This window comes from Gossypium hirsutum, chromosome D08 (genome assembly GCF_007990345.1).
Source record: "Gossypium hirsutum isolate 1008001.06 chromosome D08, Gossypium_hirsutum_v2.1, whole genome shotgun sequence".
Lineage (NCBI taxonomy): Eukaryota > Viridiplantae > Streptophyta > Magnoliopsida > Malvales > Malvaceae > Gossypium > Gossypium hirsutum.
Window position 1 is genome coordinate 47,495,215 of NC_053444.1, and position 19,738 is coordinate 47,514,952.

Genomic DNA, 19,738 nt, shown 5'->3' on the forward strand with positions numbered 1-19,738 from the left:
TGCCAAGCGCACTCTGACTGGGATTGAATAGAGTATTGTGCGACCCACCATTGCTGCAAATAATTTCGAACTGAAGCGGAACACTATTCAGATAGTACAAAAATATGTTCAGTTCGCTGATTTGCAAGACGAAGACCCAAATCCTTATTTGGCCAATTTTTTAGAGATTTACGATACTTTCAAGATTAATGGCACCACTAATGACGCCATTCGTTACGGTTGTTCCCATTCTCGTTGAGGAACAAAGAAAAACTGTGGTTAAATTCTTTACCACGGGGTTCCATCACTACATGGGCTAAAATGACCGAAAAGTTTCTTTTAAAGTACTTCCCACCGGCTAAAACAACCGAGTTGAGGAATGACATCTCTTCCTTTATTCAGATTGATTTAGAGACTTTATACGATGCATGGGAGAGATACAAGGATTTATTGAGACGGTGCCCTCATCATGAGTTACCTTTATGGTTACAAGTTCAAACATTCTACAATGGTTTGGATCTCTCAACAAGGTAGTTAATTGATGCAGCAACCGGTGGAACACTGAATAATAAAACACCTGAGGCAGTTTATGAGTTTATAGAGGAGATGACACTGAATAATTATCAGTGGCAAGTCATGAAAACAAAGTCGATGCAAACCACCGGTGTCTTTAATTTAGATGCAGTCATCATGTTATCAGACCAGGTTGAATGTAACACCCTTAACCCGTATCCAAAGCCGAAACAGTGTTACAGAGCATTACCGGACTTATAGATCAAACAATCATACATGTCATATTCATTTCTCATTCAAATCAAACAAAATTCAAACTCATTCATATAGACCCTAATACGAGCTCTCGAGGCCCCAAATAGACAATAAAAATAGTTCGGGACTAAACCAAGTACTCAAGAAATTTTTAGAAAAACATTAAAATTTTTCAAAGTGTAGGGGACACACGCTTGTGTTACCAGGCCGTGTCAAAAGACACGCCCGTGTCTTAGGCCGTGTCCCAGCCCATGTCCTACCCCATGTTACTCACTGACTTGGGTCACACAGCTAGACCACACACCTGTATACCAGGCCGTGTACCCTTCGAAATGGCCTCATACACCCGTGTGTCAGGCCGTGTGAAAATTGGAGGGTATACTCACTTGTACCACACAGCCAAGCCACACGCCCGTGTGTTAGGCCGTGTAAAGCAACTGACTTATTTTCTAAGGAAATTTTAGGGGACACGCGGTTGAGACACATGCCCATGTTTCTACCCATGTGGACAAAAAATAGGTCATTTTTCAAGCCATATTTCTCACCAAAATTGGCACCAACCTAAGCACAACAATTTACATATGACCATTACATAAATAGGCAAGCAAAACCAACCAATATCAAGCTTATAACATGTAATATTCACATATAACAACATGATGCCCATAAGCACCCCAATTGACCACTTATAATCAAGTAAACTATGCATCTTAAACATACCTAAATGGTCAAATACATATATGCCTCATTGTGCCTAAAGCTTAACATGTATGTCACTTATCAAAATCAACCATTTAATACTCAAAACACCAATTCACAAACAAGGCATTTACAAAACAATCATACACCACATATAATAAGGCCATTTACACATATATACATACACAATATACCATAAATACAAGCCAATCAAATGGCTACAAACATAACAAAACATGTAGGCTATCATTAACCAAAATGACCTATACATGCCATTATAACCATAATTATAAAATCACAAATACCAAAATAGCCGATAGATAGTGTGATGAAATATCCACTAACTTCCAACCCGAACGAGCTTCCGATATTTAAGTACACAAATAAACTAACACAAAGTAAGCATGTAATGCTTATTAAGTTCGCAATTCAAAAATAAAGCTTATCATTTCAATTTTTAAGCATAATCCACTTTAGTCAATCCAACATATCTTGGCCTTAGCTTAAACAACATTAGCCTCTCAATTTTAATTATCACATAAACTAGCAATCATCTCAAAACATCATAGCATAAGTATACACTAGTTAAGTGCATTCACATTTTCAAGCATGTGTCTAAGCATATTTCAATCATCTAATAACTCATACATTTCCATGCTTTCATAGCAATTCTAATAGAAGCATTTGTCAATCCTTCATTCTTCTCATACCCGTTCAACCATAATTTAAGTAAGTAAAACAAGGCATATCACAACTCAATTTGGCCCAAAAGCCTAAAACATAATCATCAACCAAGTTAGCCATGCCATCTATTCATATGTCATAAATGTATATCATTCCCACGAATTTCGCGTACATACCTGTCCTAGTTTGTATCGAACTCATATGACCTCATAACAATACTGTGCCCGTTGAACCACTTGGGAAACTATTAGATACACAGGTATCTCACACACTATGTGCGAAAAATTGGTCGAAACCACTACAATCTCATATCTCGTATCAATGCTCTCTCTCAAGCCATAACTGGGTCTGCTCAAACAAGCTGTCAGTCAAGACGTAGCTACACGGTGCTGCTCACACAAGTTGTAAAGTAACCACAACACATGCCGAAAACTCAGCCACCGATAGGATGTACGAGACCAGCACCCAAAACACGGTAACCCCTAATGACATGTCATTTCTATCCTATATATTCCTAAGGTTCAAACGGGACTCGACAGTCGTTGTGCGTCGTTGAATTTTTCTAGTTTCATTATAAGCGAAATTGTATGATAACATATATATATCGATTCATTTTCAATAAAATTTCATATAATAACATTCAATTTAATCAACAATATACATAGTATAGTTCATACGAACTTACCTCAACTCGTACGGAGAAAAACGATTGATTAATCCAACACTTTAACTTTTTCCCAATCTAAATCCGTACGTTGCTTTTCTTGATCTATATAATCAAATTTAACTAATTCAAACTTCATTATAATCAATTTAGTCCAAAAATATTGTTTTGGAAAATTACCATTTTGTCCCTATACTTTTGATTTTTTATAATTTAGTCCCTAGGCTCGTAAATGAAATTTATGCAATTTCCTCCCTACCCAAGCCTAGCCGATTATCATATATATTCATCGCAGCCCATACATCTCATTAATTCACAATTTATACCATGATATTTCACAAATTTCAATTTAGCCTCTAATTGACAAATTTAACAAAAATCAATTAACAAAAGTTGTTTATCTAACAACAAAGATTCATTTTCTTCCCTTAAACTTCAAAACCCTACCTTATTCATCAATGGAAAAACTCAAAAAATTCTATATTTTTACAAATTAGTCTCCGGGATAGCTAGGTTAAGCTACAACGATCCCGAAAATATAAAAATAATTAAAAACAGAACAAAATTGCACTTACATGCAACGGATAGCCTACCTGAAAATTCAAGCTCTCCCATGGTGTTTTCTTTACTATAAATTTAAGTTGGAGAAGATAATGAAAGATGATAGCTTTAATTTTTTATTATTTTTATCTTTAATTGCCTTTTTACCAAATTACCCTTACCTAACTTTAATAATTTCACTTTTACCAAGCCATGCACATCCACTAACTCATTTAATGGTCTAATTACCATATAAGTACCTCCACTTTAAAGTTCAATAGCTAATTAATACCTTTAGCTAATAGAACACAACTTTTGCATATTACGCGATTTTGTCCTTTTCATCAAATTGAACATGCAAACAGTAAAATTTCTTAACGAAATTTTTATACTATAATAGTATCATGCTGTAAATATTAAAATAATATTAAAATAAATTTTTTGACATCAAATTTGTAGTCCCAAAACCACTATTCTGATTTTACTAAAAACGGGTCGTTACATGGAAGTACTTAATAAGAAAATTGATGGTTTATATCTTTCTGCGCAGGTTCATCCGGTGATGCAATGCGATACAAATGGAGGTGGAATGAATAATCCAGAATGTCCCTTCAGTCCTAGCACAGATAATGAACAAGTCAATTATATGAGTAACAATTCTAGACCTCAAAATAACTCTTATAATAATAATTATAATGCAGGTTGGAGGAACCATCCCAATTTTCCTTGGGGTGGTTAAGGAAATCAAAGAGTACAACCACCTCCAGGCTTCCAGCAACCTTATTCGTAAGAGAAAAAGTCGAACCTTGAGGACATATTGACAAAGTTTATCTCGATGTCAGAAACTCACTTTCAAAACACTAAGGCAACACAAAAAAAATCAGTAAGCATCAATTCAAGGACTCAAAAACCAAATAAGATAGCTTGCTAAACTAATTTTAGAATGACCACAAGGTAGCTTGCCTAGAAATACTGAACCTAACTAGCTTCATACAATTACTGTTCAAGACGAAGAAGGGTTAGCTGAATCTAAACAAGAATCGAGGTAAAAAATTATAGTTAACAATGATGAGGCTGTGGAAGATAGGATCGAGCAAAAGCCGGTTATCAGTGAATACAAACCTCGAGTGCCATATCCTAATGCGACGAAAACCACATGAACAAACAATTTGGTAAATTTCTCAAGCTCTTGAAAAAATACATATTAACTTACCGTTTGTTGAAACTCTTTGGCAGATGCTAAATTACATCAAAATTTTAAAGGAGTTGTTGGAAAATAGAAGGGAGTTAGACGATTCATCGACTACAAAACTCAACGCAGTTTGCTCGGCCATTCTCCAAAATAAACTACCTAACAAACTAAAAGATCCAAGGAGTTTTACTATTCCTTGTCTCATTGGTAGTTTAAATATTGATAATGCTTTGGCTGATTTAGGGGTCAATATTAATGTCATGCCCTACAAAATGTCTAAACAACTAGGTCTTGGAAAACCCAAACACACTAGGATGAGTATTCAATTAGCGGATAGAACCATTAGATATCCTAAGGGTATTATTGAGGATGTACTCGTTAAAATTGATAAATTCATATTCCCCATTGACTTTATTGTGTTAGACATGGATGAGGATAGTAAGGTACCTTTGATCTTAGGTTGACCCTTTTTAGCCACTGGTAGGACTATTATTCATGTTCGTACGGGTGAACTAGTGCTTCGTGCAGGTAACAAAACGATTACTCTCCAAGCACATGATTCTATAAGAGTCTAGTGATTGAGATGATATTAAATGTTTTGTAAATGTTAGTAACCATGTGGCTCAACCTTCTTTGCAGGAAATCCTTCAAGAAAATGTGATGGAACCATGTTTCAGTCAAGGTGATAGAAACAGAACAACTTTTGAAGAGAGAGTGGTGCAACTCGATGAACTAGATGAATGACGAACACATGTTGAGGAGAAACCGAAAGAACATGATGAAGAGCCAAAGCAACGCCATAATGAGCATGTGATAAGAACAAACCAAATTAAGGTTGGGGACAAAGTATTGCTAGATAAAACGGATCCATGAATTTCCCCTTCGGAGCTCGAGTCAAACAGATCGAACCTATTTATGGTATTGAATATCTTTCCTTACGGTACAGTTGAGGTAACTCATTTTGAGTTTGACACATTTAAGGTAAACAATACTCGACTCAAACCTTACCTTGGTATAAAAATTGATAACGAGAAAGAAGAGCTTCAGCTCTGAGAACCACCATAACCATATGTATAAAAGGTAAAGTTGAGTTTAGACTTTAAATAAACGCTTCTCGGGAGGCAACCCAAGTGTTTAACCTCTATTCATTCTTCTTATTGTATGTTAATTTAAAATATTAATTAATTAAAATAAATAAATAATTTTTTTTGACCCATATGGCCTGGACACACAGGTATGTCACAAGCCGTGTGCAAAAGAGGGCAATCGACAATGAGTCACACAGCCTGGCAACATGGCCATGTAACACACATGATCTAGATACACGGGCATGTCTTAGTCCGTATGCATAAAGGAGCGAATGACAGAGAGTTACACGGTGTAAAGACATGGTCGTTTAGGTTACAAGACCTAGACACACGGGCGTGTCCTTTGCCGTGTGAGTCTTGGGACTTAATTTTTCCAAAATTTGACTGTTACATGGCTTGGAGACACGGTCGTGTGGCACACACAAGAGTGTCCTAGGTCGTTTGGCACACAGGGGCATGTCCTAAGTCGTTCGGCATACAGGGGCGTGTCCTAGGTCGTATGTGTACTAGAGTTAATTTTTCAAAATTAATTGTAACTCAGTGAGTTACACGGGCTATAGACAGGGTCATGTGCGAGACACGGCTTGTCACACGGGCATGTGGGAGACCGTGTGCACCACACAGCCTTACACATGGGCGTGGGAGAAACGAAAGAAGATCACACACGGCCTAGACACACAGGCTTGTTCGAGGCCGTGTAAGCACTAGGCTTTGAGATTTTAATAACACATGGGATGAGAAAGCCTCACACGAGTGTGTGACACGGTTGTGTGGCCCAACACGGGCTTAAACACGACTGTGTCCCCTTTTTAAACCTTAATTCGCACTTACTTTTTACTTTGTCTTCTTCTTTTTCCCACCTCCAAGACCCTAGACACTGCTAGACCTTCCACTCACCAGACCAACCACCTCGACCGTCCCTTCTTCACATCATCTATCCCTCTCCCCTTCCCTTCTCCTTTCAACCTTGATCGCCTCACAGCCTCTTTCCCCTTCCGACGAGATAGACCCAACCCCCACCACCACCCCGGATTCCCTTTTCCCCTTCTCTTCCCCTTTTAATTTCCTCTCCCCCTAACATCATTCTCCCTCGTCGAGCAGCCCACGTGCACGATCCCCCCACACTTTCCTTTCCCTTGAAACAAACCAATCTCCCCTGTTCTCCCTCACCTTGGCCTGTCACCCTCGTCATGAACCTTCCTCATGTCGTCGTCCCTTCCCGTCATCTCCGCCGCGTGTGCCGCCATCCCCCACCGTTGGTTCCTCCATTATTTGGCCCTTCCTTTTCTTTTTGTTATTCTTATTCTTATTTGTTTTATTTTTCGATTTTTACTAGTTTTATTGTTATTGTTTTTATTACAATGCCTGCTATTATTATGTTCATTTTTCTATTTTTATTATTCTTTGTTTTACTCTTATTATTCATAATCTTATTATTATTTAGTAAGTTTTTTCTTCTTCTTTTTGTGATGACCATTTCTTTTCTGTTTATTTTCCTTTTGGTTCTTTTTCATATTTCTTTTATTATTTTCCTTTATTCTCTTAATTATTATTGAGTCTTATCCTTATTATGCTTATAAATAGTATTAATTTTTAGGAAGTTGTGATTTTTTTTTCTTTTTTTGGAAGTATGTTTTATATCATCCTTTTTGCCTTTATTCTTATAATTATGTTTTTGTTGCCTATTTCATGCTCAATATTGCTTCAAACCCTTTTAGTTGAGTGTTCGATCTTGGGATTTTGGATTTTAGCTGGATTCGACTTTTGTTTTGTGATTATTTGAACTGATCCATTGTGTCAATTCGTGTTTTAAATTGAATATTGAAATTGTTATTTGGTTATCTTTTATTGTCGATGCACCATGACAAACACTAGAGGAAAATCTAAGGTCGCCGTCCCCACTTCAAAAAAGTGAAAGACTCCGAGCACGATGCACACCATCCGTCTCTAATTTACATAGGGTCCTCTAAAGGACCTCTATTAGCATCTCCGATAATGACCGTTTGGATTAGGTCATTGTATTGATTAGGCGACTTTAGAGTAGGTCCAGTTAGCTGATCGAGTCTGCGCATTGATTGCCACAACTCCTTGGGACTAGTTCTTCTCTATCGTTGATCCCACCTACTCAGAGGTTATTTTCGAGTTTTGTTCGGCATTCCTCTTACAGCATGTGATGTCGACCCATGATGAGCCGTGAACTATTACTTTCAGACTTGGTGGCATGACGCATCATATGAGCATCCCAAATTTTAGAACTGCATTAGGACTCTACACTGAGGAATTCATGGGTGTCCAGGGGTTCCTCACTTTATACCGGCACATCCACTACTGGTCTTCTTTATGCTGGATAGACATTACTATGAGTACGATGCACTATAATCCAAGTTAGTTGAAGGTGACTTCCCTACCTCCGGCCTTGCGCTATAATCATCTCATCTTGGCTCACACTTTGACCGATCGAAGAGAGAGAATCGACATCGTCGGTACATTCGACACTTATTTCTTTTCGAGCATGGTAACGAGGCACATCCTCAATCTTTCCTACTTCATCGCTCTAGCTTGCCGCCATCAGAAAGAGTGTAGTAGGAAGGGTCATATCTGCTTAGGCCCTTACGTGACTCGACTTGCACGACACGTCAGCCTCCTCGACACTTCGAAGCAGTCTTCCTCCTTTACACTAGTTGAACGATGTTCTCGTAAGGGTTATCGAGTATGGGTCACATGAGGATGATCGAGAGACTGCGTGGAGTGGATCCTCCTCGGTACTGATTATCTCATTCTGACCCTCAGGATGAGCATGAGGACTTCACTGATGATGTCCCTTTTTCCCCCACGACGATCCACCTCATCATCCACCTCCAAGTCACCATACTACTACTTCTTCTGCTACCCTCGCAGACCTCTCCGAGCAATTCATTCGTTTCAAGCAACTCTATTTTAATAGGTTCGATAGTATTAATGTGACCTTGCAGTAGATTTATCAACACCTCCACATTTCTTCTTTAGCACTGGCACCTCACGATCTTGATGCCTCTAACAATGATGATCATTGATTTTATTTTTTTCTTTCTATTTTTGTTTTTATTTTTATATTTTTTAGTTATTTTATTCTTATTTTCTTAAACTTCTTTCGTTTATTATCTTTTGAACCATGTTTTATTTTTATGGTTATTTTTAATTGAGTTTGTAGCATCTTAATCTTCTTTAATATTTGTGTTTATTTTCTTATTAGTTTGCTCGGAACCATGCACTTAATTTGGATTTACCTACTATTCCGGTTTGCATTATTCTAGTGATTTCATCCACATTCAGGGCAGTTTCAATTTTCTCCCTCTCTTATGATATTTTATTTATTTTATGTTTATATATGTTTGTACATTGAGAATAATGTACATTGAGGATATTTTGTTTATTTTATGTTTATATCTATTTGTACATTGAGGATAATGTACATCTTAAGTGTAGGGAGGTTATTTATATAATTATTAGAAATTTCCTGAATTATCTCTTTTGTTTAAGTAATTTTCTCATACTTCCATTAGAATGAATTTGTGTAGAGTTGAGATTTTTGTTAATGTGTTTTGAACTAATTTGTAGATATTTGTGCATTGGTTGATTTAAACTTTAATATATGAGAGAGTCAAGCATGATAAGTTATTTTTCTGAATTAAAAATTTTAGGTTATTTCCCTGAATTGAGGTATTATCTTAAAGTTTTAAATTTGTAAGTTTGACATCAAAACCATAATTTTTTGTGAGCTTTTGAGCCTATAGAGCATACATTTTTCATGCTCATTCTATTATTGGTTATGAGTGTATCAACTTGATTTATTATTCTAGAACTTGCTTTGATTATGCATGTCGAGACCACACCTTTGATTTGAAATATTGAGATGATAAAGGCACTTAAGTTTAACTCACTTATCCTATAAAAAGCCTACGCATTTAATTAACCCTTAGCGAACCCCATTGAGCTTAACACACCTTTTCTTTATTAACCCGTGAATTTTAACCCATGACCCTTTTTTTGTGACTCTTTCATGTTTTATTGACTCCCTTTTTGTCGAGATTTGATTTGGTTAGTTACCTAACTATGCTTTTTTGTTTGGTTTGCTGAATTATTTCTTATTTTTCTAAAAAAAGATCGAAAAAAAGAATATTGATTATTAACTAGTTATTTGAGCTTGAACAGTTAAATTCATATTTTGAGAAGAAGCTTGTTTTCGTTCTTGAATTATTTTAATTGATGAACTTGTTTTTAATTCAGCATTTGTTTATTTTTTCTAGTTTGGTTATTTATCAAATCGATCTCGATTATAACCAACTTTTCTGGCATTTTTCCACACCCTTAACCTAAACCCAATTACAACCTCTTAAAGAAATTTTGATTGGTGTACCATATCATTTTATAGTAGTGGAGATTTTATTTTCAAACAAGCTTATGGTAATGACATTTCTTGTTCGATTGTTAAGTGCATATTTATTGAACCTTAAACACTTTGAGTGCTTTGAGTGAATCCTTAGTGAGGATGTCAATTCTTGTTGATTGTGAATTAAAGGTAATTGCTTAAATAAGGGGAGACACCTATGTTTTCGTGCTCTAAAAATTTTCGGCTTAGATGTTTGAATCTTTAGTGCCCTTTTTCTTGAATTATCAATGCATGATTCTTTGTGAATTATTTTGAAGCAGTATTGATAAGAATTACAAGTTGAGAAATATTAACTTTAATTTGAGTTGAGGATTTTGCTTTAGGACAAGCAAACACTTAAGTGTGAGAATATTTGATAAGTGATAAAAGTATCATATTTTAATCTCATTCTTAATGTGTTTATGGATGATTATTATGCAAATTACTTAGGAAAGAAATTGGGAGCGAAAATAGCAAACAATGAGCCAAAATTAGACTGTTTTCAGGAGTCACACGGCCTAGGCCTTCCTACACAGGCTGGACACACGGCCTTGTGCCAGGTCGTGTCGATTTTGCAACTCATTTCCCAAACACACAGAAAAAGAGCAATTTTTAGGCTTTCTGGGCATTCTAAAGTCTATAAATATCAAATAGAAGAAGAGAATAGAGAGCCATCAGAGAAGATTGAAGAAAACGACTTGAAGAATACCATTGGAGCCATCTTTGAAGCAGATTTCTATCAAGATCGAAGACCTCTTTTTAATTTCTTTTGAAGTTTTTATGAGTTTATTTATTTCTTATAGTTTTTTTTTTACTTTGAGATGTTTTTATTCAGAATTATGAACTAATCCCCTAGATACCTAGGGAAGATGAAACCTATGATGAATTCTATTATTTGATTTCTGTTTTACGCAATAAATACTTGATTCTTGTTCTCAGTTATGTGTGCTTATATCTCGTTTTAATATTTCTGGGATATTAATTCATGTTTAATGTGCTTAATTAGAGGAGCAAAAGTCTCTATTTAAGAGTAGATCTAGCATAATTGAGTGGAGTTGCATGTAATCCTAGAAATAGGACGACATAAATATACCGGATTAGAGTCAAATCTAATAGGGGAATTCATAGATCGAGTTAATGCGATAATATAAAAAGGGATTTTAATTAATCAACCTAGAGTCAGTTGCTCTTCCTCTCAAAAGAGATATTAGTATAATTTAAGGATTTCTACAGATCAAGTTACCAAGTGAATAAATCATTTAATTCAGATTCATAATAATAGATGAAGTCTAGGTGAATTCTTTCCTGGTTATTGTTTCTCTTATTGGTTATTATTCAGTTATTTTTCTAATTTATTTTCTGTTGAGTTCTTAGTTAAATTAGTTTAGTAATTTTAGTTTAAAACCTATCATTCCAAATTGTCGGCTAAATAATAGAAAAATTATAATTACTAATACTTTTAGTCATCGTGGATACGATATCTCTACTCACCATAGCAATACTATTTATCTATAGGTGCATTTACCTTTTTCGTATTTTTAGTTAGTCACATGAGACACATCAGTTGATATGTCATGATATTGTGTAATAAATTCTTTGATCTAGGGAAATTTGGAATGATGCTTAATGAATTCTATTCTTTGTGAGTTAAAAGATTTAGTTCAATTAGTTACATTGCACAATAGAATAGAGGCAGTCAAAATTTATGAAAAATTTTTAATTTTGAGTAAATGATGAATAAGTATGTAGATAAATGTGTAAATGCATGTGTTGAAATTTAACATTATTTTCATGGAAACAAGTAGAAAATGCTTTGATTTTGTATTCATTGAGATGTTAAGCAAAGACCTAAGACATTGTTTGTTTAGCCAAAAGTCTAAATGACTAACCTATAGGCTATGCATATCCCTAGTACCCTGATTTTGAGCCTTGATTGACCTTTTTTTGATGAACCTACATTTTTGAAACATTGAGCCTAAACTGAGTTAAGAATACAACCCTTCTTAGTTTTTGCTCTTAAAATGCACTATAGAATGAATATTAGGTCATGGATATTGAAGGTTAGGTAAAAACAACTTAATGGTTTTAAAAATGAATTTGAGTGAAAAGTGAAGAGATGGTTCGATACGTATATAGACTCTTACAAAAATATGCTTAGAATGAAAACTGTAAGTGAAAAAATCATTGTGAGAGTCAAAATCAAAACGAGTGAATAAAAAACACAGATAAAGATAAAAACATTGTGAGTGAAAAAAGCAAAAATTGTAGAATGTGCTTAAAATGATAAATCAATTTAAGAGCTTAAAATGAACTTTTTCATTGTCGTAATGCACAAGTGCTCTCTAAGTTGTATATACTCACTAATATCAAACCATGTCTTCCACATTGTTGAAGAGAAAAGGAGTGTGAGAAAATGAGAAATAAGACGGTGAGCTTAACAATCACATATGAGGGAAATGGGAACAATACCATGTGCTATATTTTTCTTATTACTTGAACCATTTTGAGCTGAGCTTGTTCTTTGAATTGATACCAACCTAAGTCTCAGAATATTACAAGCCAAAAAGCCCTATACGACCTTAATGTCCTTGTGTATAAAACCAAAACTTGCAGAACTTAATGAGAAATAAATAGTTTAAATTCCTTCATGTATAGATACACCTTATCTGTATGACTTATTTTATGGAATAATGTGAATAATGTTACTTTTTGGGGATTACCTCTATGTTTATTTACTCTATAAGTTAGTGAACTAAAGTAATTTGTTCCTAAAATTGTGAATTTATAATGCATCATTCTTAGGTTGTATGGTAGAATGATTAGCTATAATGTACATACCTATCAATTGGTTGTCAAGTCTCTTCATTGTTCAATATTCGTGTATTTTGCATGTGCTAGTGTTGTAAGTGTTTGCTTGAGGACAAGTAAAAACTTAACTGTGAGGAAGTTTGATCTGGCGTAATTTGATACGTCAAATTAGGCTCTCCATAACACTCAGGGAACTTATTCTCAAGCAATTTATGAGTCTTTTACATACTTTTTTTGATTTTTAGTATTTATCATTAATAATCATTATTGTTTAGTTTTTTTCCTTTTGAGACCCAAATTGGTAAAATGGTGTCATAGGAAACCTAATGGTGTGTTCGAGTTGGTGTAAGGAGAGACGATAAGGGCCCGACCTTGAGGAAAACAATATTCAACATGGGTGTCGTGACATTCACGTTATGGGAGTCGCGACACCGATTCTTTTACCTTGAGGATGCAAAACTTCAACAAGATATCAATCTGGTTGCGGACTGTTGACAGAGTTGCGACAATGAGGGTGTGGCGACGCGGCATCAAGCTCAAAGTCCCGACACCAAGCTTCCAAGTCACAATATCATAAGGTTGTTGAAGTGGAGAAATCATAGGCACCAATAGATATGTTGTAACACCAGCTAGTGGATGTTGTAACATCGAAAACCCCCAGAGCTACACTTGTGCCATTATTGAGGGTGTCACGACACTGAAGCCTAGATGTCGCGACACCATTGCCTGACGAGGTGAAAATTGTTGCAAGGGTAATATTTTGTCCAACACAAACCCAAGTCAACACACATTTTAAGGGTAATTTTGTCAAAGTTAAGGTTGAATTTCTCAGCTGTTTAAAGACTTTTTTTCTATCAACTAGAGGAGCCAACTTTTCTTTCATCTATTTAGCTTAGTTGTTAGTTTCTTCTCCATTTCTAGGTTTAGGTCATTTACTTTTTTTTAATTTAATTGGTGTGGTTAGTAGTTTAGTTAGTTTTTACTGTAGCCTTTTCATTTCCTTTGCAATTCAACACTTAAACTTTGTATTTGATTTTACTTCAAATCCTTCAATATATTTCAGTTATATTTATTTTTCAAAGCATAAAAAGCTTGAGTTTAGTTGTGTTTCCACCTCCATTGTTGTTGTCATCTTCATAATTGACCTTAATAATTAATATAATTTTATGTTATTATTTAAAATAAAAATAAATGATAATTCTTTATTTTTTTTTAAAAAATGTATTCATAAGCATTGCATACTTGTATTAAAAATTATTAATAGAAAAAGTAATTAATAATATTTTTATATTAAATTATAAAGTGACATTAATTTAATATAAAATTTTAATATTGTAATTATATATATATTTATTAATTATTAAAATCTATAAATTTAAAGTTTAATGATAATATAATAATATAGTATATAACTATTACCAAAACCGATTACCTAACCTGATATATTAAATTTGTATATTACTAATGCATAAAATAATAATATACATAACTATTACTAAAAATATTAATACATGTGACTAATATTAATACATAAAATAATAAAATGATATTGTAATGTTTAGTCATCGATGCATATATATAAACTATAAATATATGATATGATATGATATAGCTTTATATAATATACTAGGAAAGCTAACTTTCAAATGTATGAAAAGTATAGAGACTTAGAGCATATTTCAACAAGAATAATAATAAACAATAAGTAATATATAATGTACTACTATTATATATAACTATTATTATAATATAGATTATAATAAAAAATATAGTGTTACATGATATTGTAATGGTTAATCATTTATGCATATATATAAACTATTAATATATTATACACTATATGATATGATATAACATATATAATATAGTAAGAGAGCTAACTTTCAAATGTAGGAAAAGTATAGGGACTTAGAGCATATTCTAACCAATATAATAAACAACAATAATATATGATAATAATTAATATATTATGTACTACTCTACTATTATAGTATGTGATATAGTTTTATAATGAAATAATATATTTTATAAGTATTAATATATATTTATAACTATTATCATATTATAGATTATAATAAAATATATAACATCAATAGTTCTATGTAATTTAGTATATTAAAATACATGTTTATAACTACAACTAGCAATACATAAAATATTATTAAAAGTTTAATATATTAATAAATATTATTTTTATTAAATTAGATTTTGAATTAGACATTAACTTTTACAAATTGTATTTGGGTATTTTGGACTTGAGATTTGGGCTACAATTTTTTTTTTTTGAGTTTTGGCAATAATGAATATATTATTTGGGTTTGGACTTACTATACTATAATTTTGTTTTGAAATAAATATTTTAGAATATGAGTATTACGTAAATTTAATAAGAAAGATAAAAAAAAGTACTCAATTGTCAATATAATATAATCATGAACAATAAAATATATTTTCATTAATTCATATAATATCATAGAATAATCAATTTTACACACGATAAGTACTTTAATTATTTTATACAAAATAATTTTATTAAATATATATAATTTATGTTTTTATAAGGTAAATTTGAATTACATTGTCATCGTATAATAGTAAAATGAATTGTTACATTTGAAATTAAAATATTTATAACTTATAAAATTTAAAATTATTTGAATCCATCAAAACCGTCCAACTTGATCTGAGTTTGAATACGAAAAAATTTGAGTTCGAAAGAACCCGAATCAAAAAAAATTCGAACCCAAAACAATCTGAATCCGAATGGATCCAAATGCAAAAAAAAAAAGTTTGAATTGAAAATAAACTCAATCTAAACCTACTAGTTTGCGAAATGCATCAAATACTTTTTCTAAAAGAAAATCAGGCAACTCAATCGATTATCAACTTATATATATTTATATTTTCATTTGATTATGGTTAAACTCGCAAATCAAGGGGTAGTCTAATAATCAGAGTTCATTGCTTTTTAGTAAATGGAATTGCTTGTGCATTAAGTTTATATTGAACATAACTAATGAACCTTAGAGACTAGAAATAAAGGCATTTTAATTCATGCTACAAGGTTAGCAGCTGAAGTAATTTATTCCAAACTTTCAACCTAATCTTGCTTAAAATATTAATCTGCAGCAAGCAGACTCCCCCCTTGTCAAATTCAACAACTGTCCATTATATTTTAAAAACATTTTTGTGGTAAACATGTTTCCAAGACTCAAACCAGACAGTCAAAACTACCATTCTCCTACCAAAACCCGACAGCTAAATCTCCGCCTAAACCACTAAACAAATTTTCTACTCTCCCACATCTTAATGACACCGATGAAAGTCACTACATACCCTTCTTCCTCGAAGCTTTAACATCCCTCGTCTTTTCTTTTGCAGCAGACACTGGTCCAAAACACCCTCTGCCTGGGGTCTGGACCATGGCGCTAGTAGTCTATTGGTACGATTGCATTTGTTTCGGCATTGTGGCGGCTGCCTTCCTTGGGTCTTTATGGGTTTTATGGAGAAAAGAAGCTGCATCTAGATGCGAGGACGATAGCGTATACGAGAGTCTGCTAGCGGCTCAACAGGATGCCGATGGGTTCGTACATGCCACACCCACCGCTCACGTTGGCTCCAACCAGCTATGGACCAGTTGTTGGAAAGGGGTGCACCCTGGATGGCTAGTGTTGACTCGTTTTGTTTCGTTTGCAGCGTTGGCCGGATTCTTGTCGTGGGACATAGTCGATTGGGATGCTTCCATCTTCGTCTACTACACCGAGTAAGTATATACCTCCGGGCTCCATGTTTATAAGTGTGTGTTTCTTACAGTCCAATTGCATGGGCCAGATAATCTGAAACAACCAAATTGGGCCTATAAAATTCTAAGGTTACCAAGTCAACTTCCGTAACTTACAACTACCTATCATTGTTGTCTTTGATCACCAAAAGAGCATACAATCTTCCTTGTCTGAGACAGATCTGGGAAAACCCCGATCATTTTTCTCATATTCCCAACTTATTTACCCGTCCGAAATCTTCCTCTCCTTAATTCGAAATGTCGGATTCGAACGATGAAGGCTTGGGGTACTGGCTCAGGTGGCAAGTACCAGTGTGTGCATTAATCATCGTTTCCCCATCTGTCTTAGCTTCATATAGCATCAATAAAGTTAAAACAGACCCGTTATTTTTCAATCATTTTTGGAAGCCACAGTGGAGAAACTTAAATCCCTGTTGGCTTCTATGTTATAGAGCTTTTGCTTTTATATGCACGGCTCGGATACTGTGTGAGGTTATTGCCTCTGAGGGAGGAGCTTTTGCTTTCTATTTCTACACTCAGTAAGATCATCTCCAAACTTGCCTTCTTGTTCTTGCTTTTCCATTCTTTAATCTAAGAACACTAAATGATCACATATTTGCTTCTTCTTCTTCTTCTTCTTTTTATTTTTTTACATTAACGCTTTGAAGACTTTTCCTTCATTCTTAAGTTGTACATTTTTTACCAACAAGTTTTTTACTATTTTTCCTTCTTTCTTTTTTTTCTGAGAATGTAAAATACTAAAATTCCACAGCCTTTAGCTAATCTGGTGATGCAACAAATCTGCAGGTGGACATTTGCATTGGTTATGGTCTATTTTGGGGTATGTAAAGATTAAAATAAAATTGAACCCCGTTTCTCCTATTATCTTCTTTTCATGTATATGACCTTCTTAAAAATTAACATATAATATGCCCAATATGTAGCTGGGGACTGTCATTTCTGCTTATGGGTGTTGGGTGTGCTTAAATACTCCTCTGCCTGAAAATGGTGCAAGGGCTGAGTTTCTGAAAAGTGATGTGGAAGAGAGTAGAACTGAAAACTCTGTAACTTATAAGGAAAACAATGTGAGGGATAAAATCAGGTTGCAGAGTCAAAGGGCAGGATTTTGGGGATATCTTATGCAAACTATATATCAGGTCAGTCTTAAAGGCCTATAATATCAGGTCTGTCTTTCCCTGTAGGCAGCTAATTTACTCACTTTTGCTTCATCTGCAGACTTGTGCCGGAGCTGTCATCCTGACGGACATTGTATTTTGGTGCGTCATCGTCCCGTTTTTATCAAACTCGCACCTTGGCCTTAACACGGTGGGATTGAACTTCATTTATTTCATCTCTTCTTATGGAAATGTATTAAGCAATAATGGTTACATAATGTTGTAATTCTAGTAAGTAATTCCTGTTTATTTCTTCCTTCACAGTTAATGGGCTGCATGCACACTTTGAATGCTGTGTTCCTTATCCTAGATACCCTTCTTAATAGCCTTGTAAGTTTTGCACCGTCCCCAAACTGCTTCCACACTTGACAAGTTATGGAACTAATGGAATCTCATATTTTATTGTGTCAGCCATTTTCTTGGTTCCGGCTTGCATATTTCGTTCAATGGAGCTGTCTGTATGTTGTTTTCCAATGGGTTCTTCATGCCTGCGGTTTTACATGGTACGTATCGTTCTTTTCTCGATTCTAGTCGTCGGTAAGATTTACCGGTTTCTTCATGTTTCGGGTTTGAGTACTAACATATGCTGCAACTTTCCTAGGTGGCCATATCCTTTCCTGGAGCTTAATACGCCATGGGCTCCTTTATGGTAATGTGACGAGCTAACACTGTTCAATTTGTTTTCCGTCCCTGTTTAGAGTGAGAAAAAAAAAAGCATGTTAATACAAGAGTCTGATGAATGCCAAATTCTTTCCATTTGTATAGGTACTTTGCCCTGGCTCTGGTTCATATCCCCTGCTATGGAATGTATGCACTTATTGTAAAAGCAAAAAATTCGATCCTCCCAAGATTGTTCCCTCATGCTTTTGTTAGATCATACTAGTTTTATTTCTTTGTTTCAAATCAACTGGTTTTGTTTATGGTAAATTTTGTTTTGGATGTATGCTTTCTTTCCCTTTTTTTTTTTGGTATATGAAGAAGGGGATCTCATTCCTCATATTCATTCCCTTTCTAGGTTGTGATCTTTGCACGTTTCTTTATTCTAGACTCATCATCTGGTTTGATATTTAATTTTAATTTAATTTGTTGATGTGATTATATCAACTTCAAAATTGTAAATAGTAAAGATGGTTGCGAAAATAAGATGAAATTGATTGAATCACTTGTTAAACAGTTTAATTAATAACTTGTGTTTCAAACACATAACTGGAACACTGATAAAATACATTAAAAACAACCAATAGGGCACGGTTGGAATACGTGTATCAAGCTATCATTTTTACAAGAATTATTTTTTTGTGTAAAAGAATTACAAGCACATAAATCTTGAGATATAATAAAATCATTTTGAATGGATTAAAATAATTGACACTTATTTGTAGGAAACTTAGATAGAAAAAAAAAAGTTAAAAATATATAAAATAAGAATTTTTCTTTTGTAATTTGTATTTTTTTAATTGTCTTCTTTTTGAATTTCTTACTAATTATTAATCAATTATGTTTATAACAGGCCAAATTCATCCGGCCCAAACCCAAACAAAACAAACTGAAAGAACAATTAAAACAAAAAATAAATAAAAGTTCATTAACAGTCCAAATTACAAGCCCAGGACTCAATTTATTAACCTAAACCCTTAAGCCCAATAAACCAACAACCCAAAAGTCCAAAACCTAAAAAAAAGAAAAAACCCCAAAGTCCCCTTCAGCATCACTCCCTCGCCACGTCAGCAGGCGTGCCATCTGAGGCCTGACACCTACTCATCAATGCCACCACGACCTGCAAAAACAGAGAAACAGAGGCAAAGAAGCAGAGAAAAGAAGAAAAGAAGAAAAAATATAATATTATTTTGTAATAGATTTCAACTATAAAAGCTGAAAATGAATTGTAACCAAAAAAAAATTCAACCAAGAATACAAAAAGAAAAAAACAAGTTTAAAGAAGGTATTTTTTA

General features: G+C 34.0%; 1 protein-coding gene and 1 non-coding gene across 3 annotated transcripts; one reads left to right on the forward strand and one right to left on the reverse strand.

Moving 5' to 3' along the window:
- Nucleotides 1-348: 348 nt before the first annotated feature.
- Nucleotides 349-455, reverse strand: LOC121220637 (small nucleolar RNA R71). The gene has a single exon (XR_005917857.1). It is a non-coding gene; the product is annotated as a small nucleolar RNA R71 (small nucleolar RNA).
- A 15,345-nt stretch (nucleotides 456-15,800) lies between these two features.
- LOC107910605 (uncharacterized) lies at nucleotides 15,801-18,729 on the forward strand. Of its 2 annotated transcripts, none has more exons than XM_016838511.2 (8): nucleotides 15,801-16,593; nucleotides 17,419-17,452; nucleotides 17,556-17,768; nucleotides 17,848-17,937; nucleotides 18,051-18,116; nucleotides 18,198-18,289; nucleotides 18,388-18,435; nucleotides 18,552-18,729. In XM_016838511.2, the coding sequence occupies exons 1-8, from the start codon at nucleotides 16,253-16,255 to the stop codon at nucleotides 18,667-18,669; spliced, it is 1,002 nt and encodes a 333-aa protein (XP_016694000.1). In that variant the 5' UTR covers nucleotides 15,801-16,252; the 3' UTR covers nucleotides 18,670-18,729. The 2 variants fall into 2 exon arrangements, with proteins under 2 accessions (XP_016694000.1, XP_016694008.1); XM_016838519.2 differs by lacking the exon at nucleotides 15,801-16,593 and adding an exon at nucleotides 16,667-17,150.
- Nucleotides 18,730-19,738: the final 1,009 nt, after the last annotated feature.

Excerpts from the sequence above, each read along its gene's own strand:
- LOC107910605 (XM_016838511.2), top strand. The coding sequence starts at position 16,253 with ATGGCGCTAGTAGTCTATTGGTACGATTGCATTTGTTTCGGCATTGTG. Across the intron at positions 18,117-18,197 it reads ATACCCTTCTTAATAGCCTT|CCATTTTCTTGGTTCCGGCT; the intron begins GTAAGTTTTGCA and ends TTATTGTGTCAG. Across the intron at positions 18,436-18,551 it reads ACGCCATGGGCTCCTTTATG|GTACTTTGCCCTGGCTCTGG; the intron begins GTAATGTGACGA and ends CCATTTGTATAG.